The sequence below is a fragment of the Amblyomma americanum genome, chromosome 7 (genome assembly GCF_052857255.1).
Source record: "Amblyomma americanum isolate KBUSLIRL-KWMA chromosome 7, ASM5285725v1, whole genome shotgun sequence".
NCBI lineage: Eukaryota > Metazoa > Arthropoda > Arachnida > Ixodida > Ixodidae > Amblyomma > Amblyomma americanum.
Genome location: NC_135503.1, coordinates 49229360 through 49246957, shown reverse-complemented (window position 1 = coordinate 49246957; position 17598 = coordinate 49229360). Strand labels below are relative to the sequence as shown.

Below are 17598 nucleotides of genomic sequence, written 5' to 3'. Positions count from 1 at the left end.
ATAAAAAAGTCCGAAAAATCCGTGAACTTCAACAACGTAACTTTTGAGTGAAAAATCTACTTTAAAAAAAATCACAAACTCCTAACCAACCTTTAAGAAGCCAAACACAAGCATCGTCACAGCAAACGTCTTCTTGTGACTCTGCATTTGCTGCATGCTCACGAGCTCGCTCTTCTGCTGGTGCCACACGCCTAAGATGCTTTGCTTCAACCTTTCTCTTTTACAACTTCGCGTCCTCCTGCTTATGCTGATTAGCTTTAGACTGTTTCATAGATATGCATTGCCTAGGCGTTTAAACTGCATTGCTGCAGCTTTAAGTGCTAGTCCAGAGGCACCATGGTTAGCATGCGACACATGTTTACGCTCCGCCCCCATCTTTCGAGGCACACCGCTAAGTGGTCTGTCCCGCTGCCACGAAGGAAACGACTCTCTACTCACCAAAACTATGGAACTCATTGAAAGCATGATGTCCATCTTAAAATGACAGCTGATATGACTGAGACGCACCCTTTCGCCGCTTCTCTACCCCAACAGCCACGTACGTCATGCACCTCGTCACATGACTTACCATGTCAACGACAGAACCAAAACTTTCCACATGCTCTCATCGCTACGCAGCTGGCACTGCGCCAACCCCTCATCCCTGATCTGCCTTGACGTCTGGCGAACAGTGTCTCCCTCTCATTGGTTGACTGCATTGTGATGTCATGAAGACCGTCGACCAATCCTGAATTAGTGTGACAACACGCACGGCTTTTCCTCCACACATCTGCTCGAACACTACCGCATTGAAATCGTGGAATTCACCGCTCCCCATGTTCCACTTGCATGCAAAAATATTAAACTATCTCAGCCATAGCCATGCTTTCGTCATGTCTGCACCACCTCACGTCATGATACCAGACAGTGGAACGCGCCTAAGTCATGCTGCGAACGGATGCACTTCCCGCGCGAAGCAAGAGCACTCAGTTTGCATGGGCAACGACGCTCACGAAGACCAAGAGGTAACCCATGGGATGCAGCTGTCCTATTTTCAAAGTGATCAGGCACTCTTTCTAGGCCATCTTGATGGCAACGGAGAGCACTCCATTACCACGAATGGTAACAATGTAGAACAATTAGCCAAGCCTATCCAAGCCAGTTCGTCCAATTCACCCCGTCAGCGCCCATGCCCGCTGACACTGTTTAAATCCAAGATGCACCTTTTATGGTGGTGGAGAACGGTTGGCTGCAACAGCGATGCCTACTCGCACCTATATTATGTTGAAAGAAACTTTCGGCTGAAAAACGGTTTCCACGGTATTGTTGGCATCTATTTTAGACCCCAAAATCTAACTTTTAGACATCAAAAAGTCCGAAATATCGGTCATGAAAATGTACACATTCCTATTAGGTGTGAGACGGTTCTTCAACACAGTCCAAAATATCGTGCAAGTCGAAATTATTGGAGCCCACACGCTCTTTGCTGGCAGAGTTTGTTGCACTGCTGTGCCACTATACTGGACTTGTTTCATTACAATTTACATCCAAGTGCCACTGTGTCCAAAATGGAAAGCAACACAGATAGATAGTTTAAATGTTTACAATGACTGTCAGTTTACTGAAAATACGGGTACTCCGCATTTGTCAAAACCCCATTTATCTCGAAATGCCTCTGTGTTTTCACGACTTCTTGTTAATGGAGCGTTACTGTATATGAAGTAATGAAGCACATCATTTGAAGAAGTATGATGCAACAACAAATAAGTGAAACCTCGTTATAATGAACAGTTAAAAAATCGGAAAATAGTTCGCTATATCCATAATTCGTGACATAAAATTTCGTAAAGAATACATGCAAGAGCAGCAAAATTCAATCAGAGAAGACACAGCAACTCGGAGGGTGCTTACTTGGGTCACGTCCTTTTATTTACGTGAAAAGAACTGAGTTATTGTGGCCTGCTTTTTTGTGTTGATCCCGTTCCGTATCACACCCTGTTCCACAGTTTGCAAACACTCATCAAGGGCAAACCCCACTGCCCTCAATAGCACTGCAGTGGCGGCGCAGTAAATCCAATGCAGCAAGCGCTTCTTGTGAAGTCGGAATGTTCTCATTGTCTGCAGGGTCAGCCTGAGCTTCGTCTGCGGAATGTTCAGAGACTTCCGCAGCGATTTCTGCGTCCGTCAGTACAGCTGTGGTCACTGCGATGTCGTCCCCACCTACAAAGTCTTCTGCAGTCATTGTTGCGGGCATGTTACCAATAAAATGCAAAAAATCGTTCCAGGCCTCATCGAGCTCGCGGAGCTCTGCTTCTGCTTCATCAGGATCATCACCATCGTCACTTGATGCACAGGCCTCTGCTGGAACAAAACCTGCGTGCCGAAAGCAGTTGGCAATCGTTTCACCTTTCACGCTGTCCCATGCCACTTTAAGCATCTCGATTGCTCCCAGCAGGTCGATCTTCAAGTCCTGATTCATACAAAGCTTCACGAGAAGAGTGTCGATCAGTCTCCTCTTGTAAACTGCCTTGAAGGCTCTGATGACACCCTGATCTAAAGGCTGCAGCTTGGCTGTAGAGTTAGGCGGAAGAAAACGAACTTCAATGTTATTGAGTGCGACATCTGCGTTGTGCGCGGTACAGTTATCAACGAGGACGCACACTTTGTGACCCTTGCGCACAAGCTCGCAGTCCCAAGCATGCAGCCACTTCGCGAACAGTTCCCACGTCATCCAACATTTCTTGTTGGAAGCATACTCTACGGGGAGTATGCGGCACTCTTTCATGAATCTCGGGGTTTTAAATCTCCCGATGACAAAGGGTCGAAGTTTCACAGTGCCTTCCATGTTGGCGGCAAGCAAAATAGTGATCCGGGCCTTTCCCTGCTCTCCGCGCCAAGGCATGGCTCTCCACGTGCGTCAAGGGTATGCCTGGGTAGCGTCTGCCAAAATAGGCCTGTTTCATCCGCATTAATGATGTCCTTGGTCTGATATTTTGCACAGATTTGCGGCCACTTCTTTTCCAACCACTTTCTGATGCTCTCACAGTTAGCAGTCTCACTTTCGCCAGAGATAGTTTTGCCCAAATGTCATAGCGTGCCTTAAAACTTTGCAGCCATCTGGAGCTGGCGACGAAGTTTTCGGCACCGAGGATACAGGCAAAGTCTCGCTTTTTGTTGAAGCATCGGTCCCAACACTGGTATGTTCTGAGCTCTGACATCCAAAAACCCTTTGTAGAGTGCCTTCCCCACGTCGCTGAACACAGGGGGCTGAAGACGCTATGCACTTGTCCGCATGGTCTCTTGTACTTGTGCCTTGATGGCAGCTTTTTTTCTTCAGAATGGTACTCAAAGTGCTCCTTGGGATGCCAAATAAGTCCGCAAGAACGCACTTCTTTTCGCTGTTCTCCACACGTTGAATTATCTCGAGCTTGGTCTTTAACGTCAGTGACGCTCTTTTTCACGTTCACCGCCATCACAGCACTATGCACACCCGCGTACCACACTCGACACGACCACTGACAGAGCCTCCACAGAACGCTACGACGGCCACTGACAGAGCCTCCACAGAACGCTACGACGGCCATGCGGCTGCTAACACTAAAACGCAAAAGCCACATTCGATCATGCCGCTGCCGCCGTTGCTGAAGCGGCGCTGTCAGCGGTTCTGAGATGCGGACAATTTCTTTAGCTGTCAACTCTCGATGCCGACGTGGCATCTGTGGCGCTGTCAGCGCCTGTGAGGTAGTCCTGAACGTTTGCTGCGCCGCACAACACACTTGTAGTGCAACGAAGCCTGCCACCTGCTATTAAAGTGAGGTAGGGCTTGGCGTCGCAAAGTTCATTATATCCGTTTTATGCCGAACCGCGTTCCCTATAGGAAGTTAAAAATACATGCGTTTGACAAAAATATTTCAGAAGAGTTCGATATATTCAATGATTCGTTATATGCGTGTTTGTTATATCGATGTTTGACTGTATAATGCAAGGGGTGAGCAAGCCAGCAACCAAAGCCCAGGGCTATGCATGAACACGACAAATCAACAATTAAGGTATCTGTGCAACACAATCAAGCGCAGCCTCCATTTCTTGCCGCTGCTGCTTCATGTTGCGAGCTGCCTGGTCCTGTGCCCTATTCACCACTTTTTTCCTTTCCTGCTCCTTACAGCTATTTCACTGCCTTCCCTTTCTCAAAGGCCTATGCCACCTGCTTTCTGCCTTCATACCCCCCCCTTATTTTAGGCTGTATGCACCACACATGTTGATCCTATATTACAAATTGATGAATTACTTTCTATACACAAACCAAGAGCCTGGTAGCTGAGTTTTCTCTTAGGTCATCTAGGCACAAATGAGCAGCGAATGATACTGACACAGGCAAAAAACAACAGCCACTCACCTCAGCATACCAGGGGTCAAGAAGCAGAAAACCATCACGCAGTGTCTCGGAATCATCCGCTCCTGACCGCATGAAGTAGATGAGTGCATCAAAAACGTACGCCACATGCTTCAGCGAAGCAACGTCCATCACCGGCAGCGAGTCAAAGTGCTCGTTGTTGTGGGCACGCATAAGTGAGAGTGCATAAGACAAGAAATCTCTCCTTGCAGACACCCCTTCGGAACCTGCAGCAGCAGAAGTGTTAGTGATCAGTACAATTGAAGGACCAGGCTGAACAATACTGACCACAGCCGCAGCCCAATTGTTCCACCAATGCAACGAAAATGAGTTGAGGGTGAGTGTAACTGTAAACGATCAGTCTGAAACTCTAGATCAGAGTAGCTTTATACAAAGTCAACAGTGTGGAACAGGGAGCAGCATTCTTGTACAATCGGTGGTGGCACTAGAAACCTCCAGCAACAGCTCAATTACTGTCAACAAATGGCAAATTGCCCTGTGTCCTTGTGTCAAAACACATTTGCACACTGCGTTCGACATTACAAGTGTTGTCAGTCCCCCTGCAGTCGTGCATGCGCTTACCATAGGCAGTTAGGCGGTTCCTCCGACGGTTTTCCAGGCTTCCAGAGGCAGCCATGCGGTCCTCAAAGAGGCCCCTTCGTGTTCTCGGAATGGCCAGGGTGCCACTGGGGTCAGAGTGGTTGCTCAGCGCGCAGCCGAAACGAAGCTGAGCTTCCGTGGAATCCATAACGGCCACCAGCCAGTCCCACGTGGGCTTCAGGTGGTAGTCCAGATAAGCCTGCAGTGCCACAAAACGGTGTCGTTCCTACTGGCAACATCATGCTAATGCTGTGTATCCTACGTGCATCTGCACAGTCTCCAAATTAAGGTTTGGCTTGGGAAATCCCAAGCTGAGGAGGACACCACCATAGCTTTCAAGCAATACCATTTATTAAAGCATTTGTTCAAAGTGGCGCATCTCGTAGAGCAGATATGAAAGTTGCTAATTTCAAAAGTGATGAAGAATTTGACACCGTCCCTTCCGTTACGTTGTGTAAAGTGGCGCAGGCCAGTCAACCGTCACAGAGTCAACAAGTACTTTGAAGAGGCAACAAACTTTTGAATTCAAGAGGTTATTCAGACCTGCTCGAGACGACCTATTCAGGCTGTTGCCGTTTTATCCGAAGAGTGACTTCGGTTGTCCGCCAGTTACAGAATTAATGAAAGAGTTTCCTGATAACTTGACTATATTTGAACTCAACAACTCGCGTTCACTGCCGGCGGAAAATGACAGCGAAGTGACTATCAGAGCCTATCTGGCAGGCGAAGGTGTGGGCTGACAGCGACCTCAAGGCCAGTCGTTGCTGTAAGCGGAGGTACTGATGTCGCAGCAAGTCATCACAAACATTGCGATCCCTCAAGTATTAAAAAATATCTCCCCACCTGACTATTATGGAAACGCTCTATCGTGCTGCGTGCAATAATAATATTTGCACACAAAAGAGAAATGGTGTAAAACAACATGTGAGGCTGGCCAGAAAGATAATAACCCATAAGCAGTGTGCCATGCCAACCAGTTGCTTACGCACATACACAAACATGCACACGTACACGTGCATATACGCACACACGTGCACCATCACTTCAGCTGTTTGATGAGGGCACGGCGCAGATGCCGCGTCTAACACGGGTATGTGGCCATCTCAACCATGGTCTCAACGCCACTCACTGAAACAAGCATGGCCACAGAGCCGTCTGCTATGGAGTGCACCAAGCACCTTCCACTACTTGTACGAGAGGAGAACTTGACTTGACAGGTGGCTATCTGCACTGCCAAATTGAGTACGGAGTGCTGCACCTCCTGAGCTGGTGCAGAAAGTGCAGCCAAATATAGGAGACCTGACAGTGCATTTAGAATAATTCTGAATAAACAAGCAACCTTGCACAAAGTTTGAATTCACCATTAATTTGATTGCAACCAAGACAGCCCCTCAAAAGCAGCAATTATATACAGTAATCCCTCGTTATAATGAAATCGCTTTACTCGAAACGTCGCTTTATTCGAAATTTCTTCCAGTCCCGACCCAAACTCATGCATTTTAAGCCGCATTACTCGAAGCGCCCGAAGAGCTTGACCCGCTTAGAGCGAAGTGGCCAGTGGAGGCATCGCCGCCGCGGCGACCCTTTTGCGCATGCAGTGTCAAATTAATACCGCTGGTGAATTAGTCTCAGGCAGGCACAGAACAGGCCACAAAAGTACCAAACCTGCCTAGTAACTAGTACCAAGCGAGTGCCGAGTGCCCCAGATGTTTACAGCGGATGCGAATGGAAGCGCATCCGAATAGATCACAGTCGCATCTCTGGTGTTCCCCGTGATAGAATCCAAGCGAAAATAGAATTTCCGTGACGCTTTGCTATGCCAGAAAACCGCGGTCTCTTGGATGACGAAAAGTGGCCAAAAGACCGCGAGCAGACTTGCGCCGTAGCATTCCATGAGGTGTACTCGGTGAGCAAAATTTACCTCTGTAAAGAACATTTCTGGCGCTGAAACGTGCCAAAAAGCACAAGAGAAGTGTCCCTTGAGCCTGTTCATGCTTGCAAGTCGCGAGCGAGGTGAGCTTTCGGCAACGAACTGAGCTGTTCCCTGGCTGCCGCAGTCGTAGCTAAGCCTAACCGTTTCACATCTGCCAAAGTAGACGAAACTCTTGAAAGTGCTCGAAAACGCCATTCCCGAGAGTTTTCACTTCGAACGAGAAGGCGACCCGCAGGTCGCGCTTGCAAGTGTGAACAACAGTGTTCTTCGAGATGCTTCCTGATCGCATGCCCTTTGCCGTGTTAACAAATCGGGAAGACTATTTTGGGGAAGCCGGTCAATAAATTTGCTTGCCGCTCTTCATAATCGGCCTGCATTGCAATAAAACACCTCCCTTAGCTTCGTTGTACTTTTGACGGTGCAAATCGTCCGATAACTTGCCGAAAACACGAGAAAAACGAGCCTCGCCAGCGGCAAGTCAGGCTGTCAACATGGCGTGTCAACGCAGTTATGGTGTTTCCTCGGCGATTTTCTCGAGCCGGTCATGCTTGATTCGCGCCATCCGACTAGACAAACGGTCTAAATGCGTGGTAGGGTCATTGAATTTTGTTCCTAGACATCTGTCAACGGCGCGGACGCGACACTGCACAAAAACTGGCACTTGATCCGTAGAATTAGCACAGTGTCGTCGACCACGGTGCGCCAAAAAACTCAATTGCAAACTTCACAGCTGTACACATCGGAAAAATAAAAATAAATAAAACTGCCCAGTAATCATGCGAAGCCCCTACTGCAAAACTGTTCAGTTTTCACGATCGTGCTGCGTACCTACAATGAGCGGCTAATCGTTTTTTGAGCGCAACAAACACAACCTCAGACTCGAGCCACGGCATTTTCGTAACCCCCCCCCCCCCCCCCCCCCCCCCCCCCCCCCCCCCCCCCCCCCCCGCATGAAAGCGGCCACTGCATTCGAAATACCCCGAAATACCCCCATAAAAGCGGCCATTGCCTTCGCGATTTGAAATACCCCGAAGGTTGAACGCATGGGCGGCGACCGCGACCTCGTGCAATGCTTGGTCTGATTAGAGCAGGGGTTGCACGCGCCCTGTAAGAACTTGAAACAGCCAAAACTCACTGCCTTTTTTGCACGTGAATAAAGTTTTGCTTCACTGAATGCATTGTATTTTGACCTCCTCGAAGTTGCAGCGCAATTAAAGGTCGACTGCTTTAGATTTTCTCGGGTGGTCGTTTTTATCGAATTACCACTTATAACGAATTTTCTTGCCGTCCCGCTGACTTCGTTATAACGAGGGCTTACTGTACTTGTGCCTATGAGTGAAGCAAGAGACAGAAACCGACACTTCATCAAGTGCTCTACCCCACCTGCATATTGAGGGACTCCTGATAGGAGACGTCCAGCATCTTGGGGAGGCCCAGGCCGGGTGATCCCTGGCTGTCCTGCAACGTGCCCAGCAGGTCTGCAGTCTGCCGCAAAACTGCACCAAACGCCCGCGCCAGGCCCACAGCTGTTGTGCCAGGGCTCAGCTCTGGAGCCAGCGCAGCAGCAGCGGCCACAGATGAGCCGGAGCCTGAGCCGCTAGCTGCAGCCGCAGCCACGGCCGCTGACCGTCGCAGGGAACCTGGGTCGATGTACACCAGGCCACCCGTGCCTGCCAAGGAAACCGATCCTTCCCAAACACAAACACACCCCCGCTGTCAAGATGTGTACACAGTGCAGACCGCGTCACAGCCACTGAAGGTAGAGTGCAACGACTCACAATCTTAATTTCAAAACAATGCGGCTGGTATAGCTTTCTACGCAATAGGTATAATCTGAACTTGGACACTTGACTGCTGCTCTCAACACCTGACCAGTCGTGACTAACAAAGCGCACTTGCCTTGTGAAAATTTAGTGATGAATAAGCCCCAGCAGAATGTCCGTTCTCAATATTGTACTTGCCTTGCTTTCTAAATCACACGACTAATACTGTTGTGTGAGCCACTTTCACAACTATATACAAAGTTCTGGGTTTCCAAAAATATGGAACAACCTCTACATTTCTCTGTGAAAATGCAAAATTAAAAATAAATGACAAAAGCATTTTGACTGTGGGTGGTGGTGGTGCTCACCGGAAGAGGAGACATGTGAGCGGCCAGCAGGGTCCCGTTGCCGCAAGGCCCATTGCAGGTGCTGGGGTGCCAAGCTGCCTGGCCGCGAGCCCCCAAGGCCCCCGGGTCCCCCACCGCTGCTTGAGGGTCCTCCCCGCCGCTCTAGTTGCTCGTCCAGCAAGGCCAGCTCCTCCGTGTCTGGTTCTGTGTCGCCCGCCTCACTCTCCTCTTCTTCCTCCATGTTGGATGACTCGGCAGACTCATCCTCTGAGCATCCACAGAACATAACGAGCGATAACTGAGTGAGAGAGCAAGGCTCCATTAATCAAGGAGACGGGAGCACCCTGCCGAGCATGCCTTGAAAGTAGGGGTGTGCAAATATTTAAATTTTCAAATGCAAATATGAAAAAGAAATTGAATAATATAAGTAGGCAAGCACTATTTCTTTCAAAATACCATATTTACACGACTTTAAGTCAACCTATTTTTTAAATTTTAAAGTCCGAAATTGGGGGGGTGTCGATTTACAATCGAAACCAAAGCATGGCACCATCAATGAAGCCAAGACAAACAGGACATCAGGGAGGCTACGGCATGCTAACATGTTATGCTTGCTCTAGGGCTCTACCAAGTATCATTCGGCCATTCTGGACACTTGTTCGGACAGACTTTTCAATCTTTTTTTTACTGAGCATTTGGCAATCATGGGAGTGTTGATAGTTGATGGAGGGGAATCGCGGCGGCACCGCCACTTGCAACAGCAGCACTTCTGGGAAGTGTCGGCAGCTGATGGAAAACAGTAACAAATTAAAGCCCATGAATGACACATGAATTGCAACTACAAATAACATGACGGGTAGGACTTCAAATCACCGCAAATGCCCTAATATCAATTTTTTAAAATCAATTTGAAATTAATAACAAACATGTTCGATTCATATTCGAAATTTATAAAATTTGCACACCCTTATTCGGCAGTGGCCATCATACCCTCGACGGATGTTCGAACAACACAATGTGTCACAAGTTGTCAACACAACAAGTTTGGCGCTTGAGCAAACGAGCGTGGAACACAGCTAATCCTTGCAGAGATCCAAGCCTGAATTTGGGTCTAGATGCTGATGCTAGCTTATCCCATACTTGGAATCAAGCACCTTGAACAGCATTTGCATCTAAATAAATCAGGGGTTCTCTCAAGCTAGGTTCTGCAGAACGCCCAGACTCCCTTGGTGCGTTATTTGGGTCCCCTGGCCACCTCAATCCATGCATGCCTCAACAACCTCCCTTTCTTTTGCCCACTTTGTTTTGAGACTGACCACAGTGCAAATGCTTATAGCAGACTGTTTCACTATGCAGCCAGTGACTGTTAAATGTGGGCATTTTCTCAAGGGCCATGCATCTGCTCGATTTTTTTTTTTTTGCATACATGTCAGGCAAAAAGGAATGGCAGCCAAAGACACACTGGATTCCACAGCACCTTTTGAGAGCCATCTACGTTCCCCGAAGCTAAGATCACTGAGAACTATTGCAATAAACAATGAGCAAAGTTCAAAATGAGAGGGGCAGTCACACTGGAGCTCATTGGTGCTGGCTCCCCAGATAGCAAATCAAATTAACATTGGGTCAGTGCACCTATTATTTCTGAACAAAAAAGGAGCAACAAAGGCAAGGCTTCAAAGGCAGCGAAGTACAGTACTAGTTGTGGCACCTGTCGCACACCTCTCGGCTCGTGAATGCTTTCCCAGCACTGATTTCAGCTACAGCACACTAGCTTGCTCACCAGCATCAGACCCTGCCGTGGCACCAGTTGTTGCACTTCTCTGGGCGCTGGCATTGTCCTGGTTGCTCTGGTATGACGCACTGTCTGGGTCACTGTCACTGTCGCTCTCTGCATAAAAAGAAGAAAGAAGGTTAAGAAAATGCCCATCAGTACTCACTGCTGATAGCTGCTCGCTCCCAAAGGCAGCACGAGCATGTGGCCCTGCGTACCTTCGTCATTGTGCTCGTGAGCTGGTGTGCCATCATGCTCAGAAGCCTCCATGCGCTCGTCCCGCTCGCTCTCCTCGTGGTCGGGGTCTTCTCCAACGTTGCCGTCCACAACATCAACCTAATTGCAACATAAACACAGAAAAAAGGTAGCAGGTGTGAGAAAAAGAAAGTGCAGAGAAGCACAATCCTGGTTTCACGTGACTACAAACTGCTTATTCACAGGTCAGTGATAAAGATGCAGCAATCCTGACTGCAGTAGATGGTACGTTTGCATTACCTGTCATTTCTGTGGCTACATTTGGGTATGGTGCATTATCCAGTTCGTAGAAAAAAATTTTCTTGTTCCATTTTTTTGCAACCATAATTTATACACTGTGCAGGAGCGGCAACAGCCAACCTTCTGGTGGACGGTCATAGCCCTCATAGTTACTGTATTTACACGATTGTAAGTCGAACCCCCAAATCGCATGTCCGAAAAGAAAAAAAAAAATTGGTGGATGCGCTCAAAAACGAAAATTTATTGCATAGATGGGCTATTCATCCTCACTTGAGTCATCTTCAGTGGTACTGCTGTCATCGTCGCCGCTGCAGTCCCACAGCACATCGTCCTCCATGGAAAGCCCGCATTTCCTAAATGACCGCACCACGACATCGCGTGGAACGGCCGCCCAAGCGGAAATCACCCACCCGAACACAGCCACCAGGGAGGCTCTCTTCACGTGCACCATTGGTGTAAGTTCCCGCCAGTCCGCCGCCAGCCACTCGTTATACTCACGCCAGAGCAGGTCCTTGAATGGCTTGTTAATGCCAACGTCTAGCGGCTGCAGCTGCCCCATCAGACCACCGGGAATCACCAGCATATCTGTATCTTCTTTTCGGAGCTCTGCCTTCACTTCTGCGGTAAGGTGGCCGCGAAATGAGTCCAGCACGAGGAGGTCCGGACTGCGATCTTTGTGGGATGCCCCTAGCCTCAAAAGCCACACCTGAGGGCACCAATCAATAACTAAGTCGTCCGCCATAAAGCCTTTTCCTTCACTCGCACAATCCCACCTTTCGGGAACATTTCCAGTGGCATAGTTAAGACAATGTACGGTCGGAGCTTTGTGCCATCTGCCAAGCATAATAGCATAACAGTGAACCGAAGTTTCTAATTTCCTGTCGTGAGAAGCTTAACCTCGCGAGCTCCCCTCACACTCACTGTTGTGTTGCTCGTCATGTCGAAGTAGACGGGAGTCTGGTCTACATTGCCGATTTGGCCGAGCAGGTATCGCCGCGAGTCGCGGAGCTTGAGGTAGTGCATATGGAAGGCGAGAACTTTCTCCTCGTAAGCAGCAGGCAGCTTCTGGCATACACTAGTACGCCTATGAAGAGAGAAGCCAGCCCTCTTCATAAATTTCGAAGCCCAAGCCCTGCTGGCTTTGAAGTCTGTTCGGAGTATCCCAGCTTTCGCAGCGAAGACCCGGGCTTGTTGCATGATCATTTCGCATGTCACTGCAAGGAACCGACCACGTATTTCGGTGACATACGCTGCAAGCTTGACTTCCAGCTCCAGAAAGCGTCCCGACTTCGGCCTGCAGAAACCTCGTCACTTGGAGTCACAGCCGAAAATTCTGTCTCGCTGCTTCCGCCACTCCCGCAACGACCGTTCAGAAACGCCGAACCTGCGGCCTGCCACGCAGTTGTTGGTTTCTTCGGCGTAAATGATGGCCTCCCTCTTGAACGCTGCAGTGAATGAGTGCCGAATGCTTTTCGAACCTGGAGAGCTCATGGCAAAGCACGCGGCCGGCAGTCGAGTCAAATGCACCAACCCCAAGCACCACCCAAACAAAAAGTGATCGGTGTCGGGGCGTCAGCTCTTCCAGCAAACATTGAGCGTTGCCGTTACGCATAAATCATCTGGCCGCCGTATTACGCAACTGAAATAGCGGCTCTTTCGTCAGCTAGTGACACTCCCGGGTGCTGCCACACACTCCACGATTGGAACAGCGGCCCTTCCTTAACTATCGATACTCCCAGGAGAGAAATAAAATGAAATTGGTTTTTGGGGAAAGGAAATGGCGCAGTACCTGTCTCAAATCTCTGTGGACACCAGAACGAGATTTGAGGACACCAGGACACCAGAATGACACCGTAAGGAAGGGGATAAAGGAGGGAGGGAAAGAAGAAAGGAAGAAAGAGGTGCCATAGTGGAGGTCTCCGGAATAATTTCGGCCACCTGGGGGTCTTTAATGTGCTGTACTGATACCGCACAGCACACGGGCGCCTTTGCGTTTTGCCTCCATCGAAACAGTGCCGGCGTGGCCGGGTTCTAGCCCGGGTATCCTGATCAGTAGCCGAGTGCCCTAACCACTGAACCATTGTGGCGGGTAACGGTGTGCACAGTAAACGTAAAAAATGAAAAATCCTTGCCAAAAAGCCCGCGGAATACCTGAATGCTACGCTTGGAGCCGTAGAGCAAACAAAAACTTGTAACCACACAGTAGTGTCTCTGATAGACCATTTTTCTTGCTTTTATTGGCAGTACAGGGTTTCGTTTCGATTGTAAGTCGACCCCCCCCCCCCCCCCACTTCAGAATTTTAAATTAAAAGGGGGGGTCGACTTACAATCGTGTAAATACAGTAAGTAATCTGAAGAACTTACCTCCGGCACAGTGCAAGATGCCACTTAATTTTCATACATACCTAATATAGAGTAAATGAATAGAGTAAAATCGCAGTACACTGTACTGATGGGCGACTTCAATGCGAAGGTGGGCAAGAAGCAGGCTGACGACCACGCGGTAGGTGACTATGGGATAGGCTCTAGAAATAGCAGGGGAGAGTTATTAGTCGAATTCGCGGATAGAAATAATTTACGGATCATGAATACCTTCTTCCGCAAACGAGAAAACAGGAAGTGGACCTGGAAGAGCCCCAATGGTGAGATTAAAAATGAAATAGACTTCATACTATGCGCTAAACCTGGCATCATTCAGGATGTGGCCGTCCTCGGAAGGGTGCGTTGCAGCGACCATAGAATGGTAAGGTCTAGAATTAGCCTAGACTTGAAGAGGGAACGGAAGAAGCTAGCGAAGAAGAAGACCATTAACGAGTTAGCCGTAAGAGGGAAAGCACAGGAGTTTAGGATAGCGCTGCAAAACAGATACTCGGCTTTAACTGAGGAAGATGATCTTGATGTTCATTCAATGCACGATAACCTGACATCAATAATTACGGAGTGCGCAGTAGAAGTAGGCGGTAGGACAGTTCGAAAAGATACCGGGAAGCTATCTCAGGTGACGAAAGATCTGATTAAGAAGCGCCAAAACATGAAGGCATCTAACACTACCGATAGAATAGAACTAACGGAGCTATCAAAGTTAATAAATAAGCGCAAGGTAGCCGACATAAGGAAGTTTAATATGGAGAGAATCGAGCATGCTCTAAAGAACGGAGGTAGCCTAAAAACAGTGAAGAGGAAACTAGGCATAGGTAAAAACCAGATGTATGCATTAAGAGACAAGCAGGGCAATGTCATTAGCAATATGGATAAGATAGTTAACGTAGCCGAAGAGTTCTACACAGACCTGTACAGTAGCCATTGTAATCAGAACGCTAATGAGAAAGACAGCAGTGCACAGCAATGCGTCATCCCGCCAGTAACGAAAGATGAAGTAAAGAAAGCCTTAGAAGCAATGAAAAGGGGAAAAGCAGCTGGGGAGGATCAGGTAACAGCAGATCTGTTGAAGGATGGAGGGGACATCGTGCTAGAAAAACTAGCCACCCTGTATACGCAATGCCTTAAGACCTCGACTGTACCAGAAGCTTGGAAGAATGCAAACATTATCTTAATTCATAAGAAGGGAGACGCCAAGGACTTGAAAAATTACAGGCCGATCAGCTTACTATCCGTTGCCTACAAAGTATTTACTAAGGTAATCGCTAATAGAGTCAGGGCAACGTTAGACTTTAATCAACCAAATGATCAGGCAGGCTTTCGTAAAGGATATTCTACAATAGATCATATTCACACCATCAATCAGGTGATAGAGAAATGCGCAGAATATAACCAACCTCTATATATAGCTTTCATTGATTACGAGAAAGCATTCGACTCAGTGGAAACCTCAGCAGTCATACAGGCAGTGCGTAATCAGGGGGTAGAAGAGCCTTATGTCAAAATACTGGAAGATATATATAGCAACTGCACAGCTACTATAGTCCTCCATAAAGTCAGCAATAAAATTCCAATAAGGAAGGGCGTCAGGCAAGGAGACACGATCTCGCCAATGCTGTTCACCGCATGTTTGCAGGAGGTATTTCGAGGCCTGAATTGGGAACAGTTGGGAATAAGAATAAATGGAGAATACCTAAATAATCTGAGATTTGCTGATGACATTGCCTTGCTGAGTCACTCAGGAGGTGAACTGCAAATCATGATCAACGAGTTAGACAGGCAGAGCAGATCGATGGGTCTAAAAATTAACATGCAGAAAACCAAGGTAATGTTCAACAGCCTAGCAAGGGAACAACAGTTCACAATTGGTAGCGAGAGCCTAGAAATTGTGCCGGAATACGTCTACTTAGGGCAGGTAGTGACAGCTGATCCGGATCATGAGAGGGAGATAACTAGAAGGATAAGAATGGGGTGGAGCGCATATGGCAAATTCTCGCAGATCATGAGTGGCAGCTTACCAATTTCCCTCAAGAGGAAAGTGTACAACAGCATAATCTTACCGGTACTCACCTATGGGGCAGAAACGTGGAGGCTAACGAAAAGAGTTCAGCTTAAGTTAAGGACAACGCAGCGAGCCATGGAAAGAAAAATGATAGGTGTAACGTTAAGAGATCGGAAGCGGGCAGAGTGGGTGAGGGAACAAACACGGGTTAATGACATCCTAGTCGAAATCAAGAGAAAGAAATGGGCTTGGGCAGGGCATGTAATGCGAAGGCAAGATAACCGCTGGTCTTTAAGGGTAACGGAGTGGCTTCCAAGAGAAAGTAAGCGTAGCAGGGGGCGGCAGAAGGTTAGATGGGCGGATGAGATTAAGAAGTTTGCAGGCAAAGGGTGGATGCAGCTGGCAAAGGATAGGGTTAATTGGAGAGACATGGGAGAGGCCTTTGCCCTGCAGTGGGTGTTGTAGGGCTGATGATGATGATGAATATAGCAATGCCTAAACATGGTATCCAGAAGTGAAATCTCGCTGCTTTATAATGGGTCACTCACTACAATCAGTGCAGCCTGTTCATGCTCATAACACCATTGTTGCTGACATGAATTAGCATTACCAATTTCAGTGGAGGTACACTAGAGCAGGGTTTCTCAGATTGTGTTCTGCAAAACCCTTGGGTTTCTTGCTGGGTTCCCTCAGCAACTAAGTCCATGCAAGCCTCAACACCGTATCCTTTCCCTTATAGACTATTTCGGGAATAACCATACTGTAATTGCTCACTATAAAGCCAATCATTATTAATTGGATTAGGGCATTCTTTGAAGGGTCATGGATCTGCACATTCCTTGTTGCATGTACAGTTAAACCTGGATGTAACGAATTCCTGGATTTAACGAAATTTTTGAATTCCCTAACGCCGCCCCCATTGAAGCCCATGTATTTTCGACCTCGATGTAACGAAAACGTTGCGGCAGTTAACCTTGATGTAACGAACTCGCAAAGCTGATCAGTCATTACTTTTTGCACTTTTAAGGAAAATTCGACCAAATAAATGCACTATATTAGTGAATATTAGTATTGTACGGAGCCAACAGCTACACGAACGCCTGGGATCACCGCGACCAAGCGAACTTAGCGATGATGATGATAGCGACGGTTAGCGCGCGGCTAGCGCCGCCCCGTGCCCAACGTAGCAGCCTGTTCAGGCTTTGCTTGTGTAGCGTGGCACCAGGTGGCGTTTGTAGCGGCGGTTGATTTCTTTTGTTGCATTTTTTATGTATGGATTTGAAAAAAAGCATTTTTATTTTGTGATTTCCATATGTTTCAATGGCTTAGACACAGTTATGTGCAAGAATTCACTTTAAAAGCAACGCTGATGGCCGGTTCTTTCATTACCAGGGCGAAGGAAGGAGAGGGGGGAAAGGAGGACGAGACCGACGGGACGACGCGTTGCATTCGCCATTTTGCGTTTGTCCTGCGTCTGTGCGTGTCAGCTGTGCTCTCGTGCTGGTTCGTTTGACTTGTTTTGGAGGTGCTAGGCCTGCCGTCGGCGTGTAGTCGTGCGTCTCCGCTTGTAACTGCGTCGTCGGTTGGTCATGATGAGTTCTGCTAGTTCTACTGTCAGAAAACGAAAAGTTTTGTCTTTCGAAGACAAACTTGCAATTTTAAATGCAGTCGCCGCGGGCGAGAAGAAGAAGGACATTGCCGCCCGTTTCAGCATTCCAGCGAGCACCCTATCAACGATTTTGAGTGCGGAACACAACATCAGAAACGCAGTGGAGTCGGGAACAAGCTCGAAGAAAAAAAGCCTGAAGACGTCGACATATGCTGATGTGGACAAGGCAGTGTTCATGTGGTATTTGGACACGCGAGCCAGAAATGTGCCCATTAGTGGCGCGATTTTGCAACAGAAGGCAAAGGACTTTGCGTGTATCTTCGGCCA

General features: G+C 48.1%; 1 protein-coding gene across 18 annotated transcripts in view; it reads right to left on the bottom strand.

Moving 5' to 3' along the window:
• The window catches only part of hyd (E3 ubiquitin-protein ligase hyd), a 105390-nt gene that overhangs the window by 29508 nt on the left and 58284 nt on the right, over window positions 1–17598 (bottom strand). For 14 of the 18 annotated variants that reach the window (XM_077632141.1, XM_077632128.1, XM_077632135.1 and 11 more), the window contains exons 28-33: window positions 11005–11122; window positions 10796–10903; window positions 9037–9282; window positions 8289–8593; window positions 4955–5171; window positions 4376–4599 (exon numbers count right to left, since the gene is read on the bottom strand). In XM_077632141.1, the coding sequence (XP_077488267.1) occupies window positions 4376–4599; window positions 4955–5171; window positions 8289–8593; window positions 9037–9282; window positions 10796–10903; window positions 11005–11122 (1218 nt within the window). The remainder of the gene's footprint in view (window positions 1–4375; window positions 4600–4954; window positions 5172–8288; window positions 8594–9036; window positions 9283–10795; window positions 10904–11004; window positions 11123–17598) is intronic. The other 4 variants (XM_077632130.1, XM_077632140.1, XM_077632137.1 and 1 more) reach the window with 1 other exon arrangement.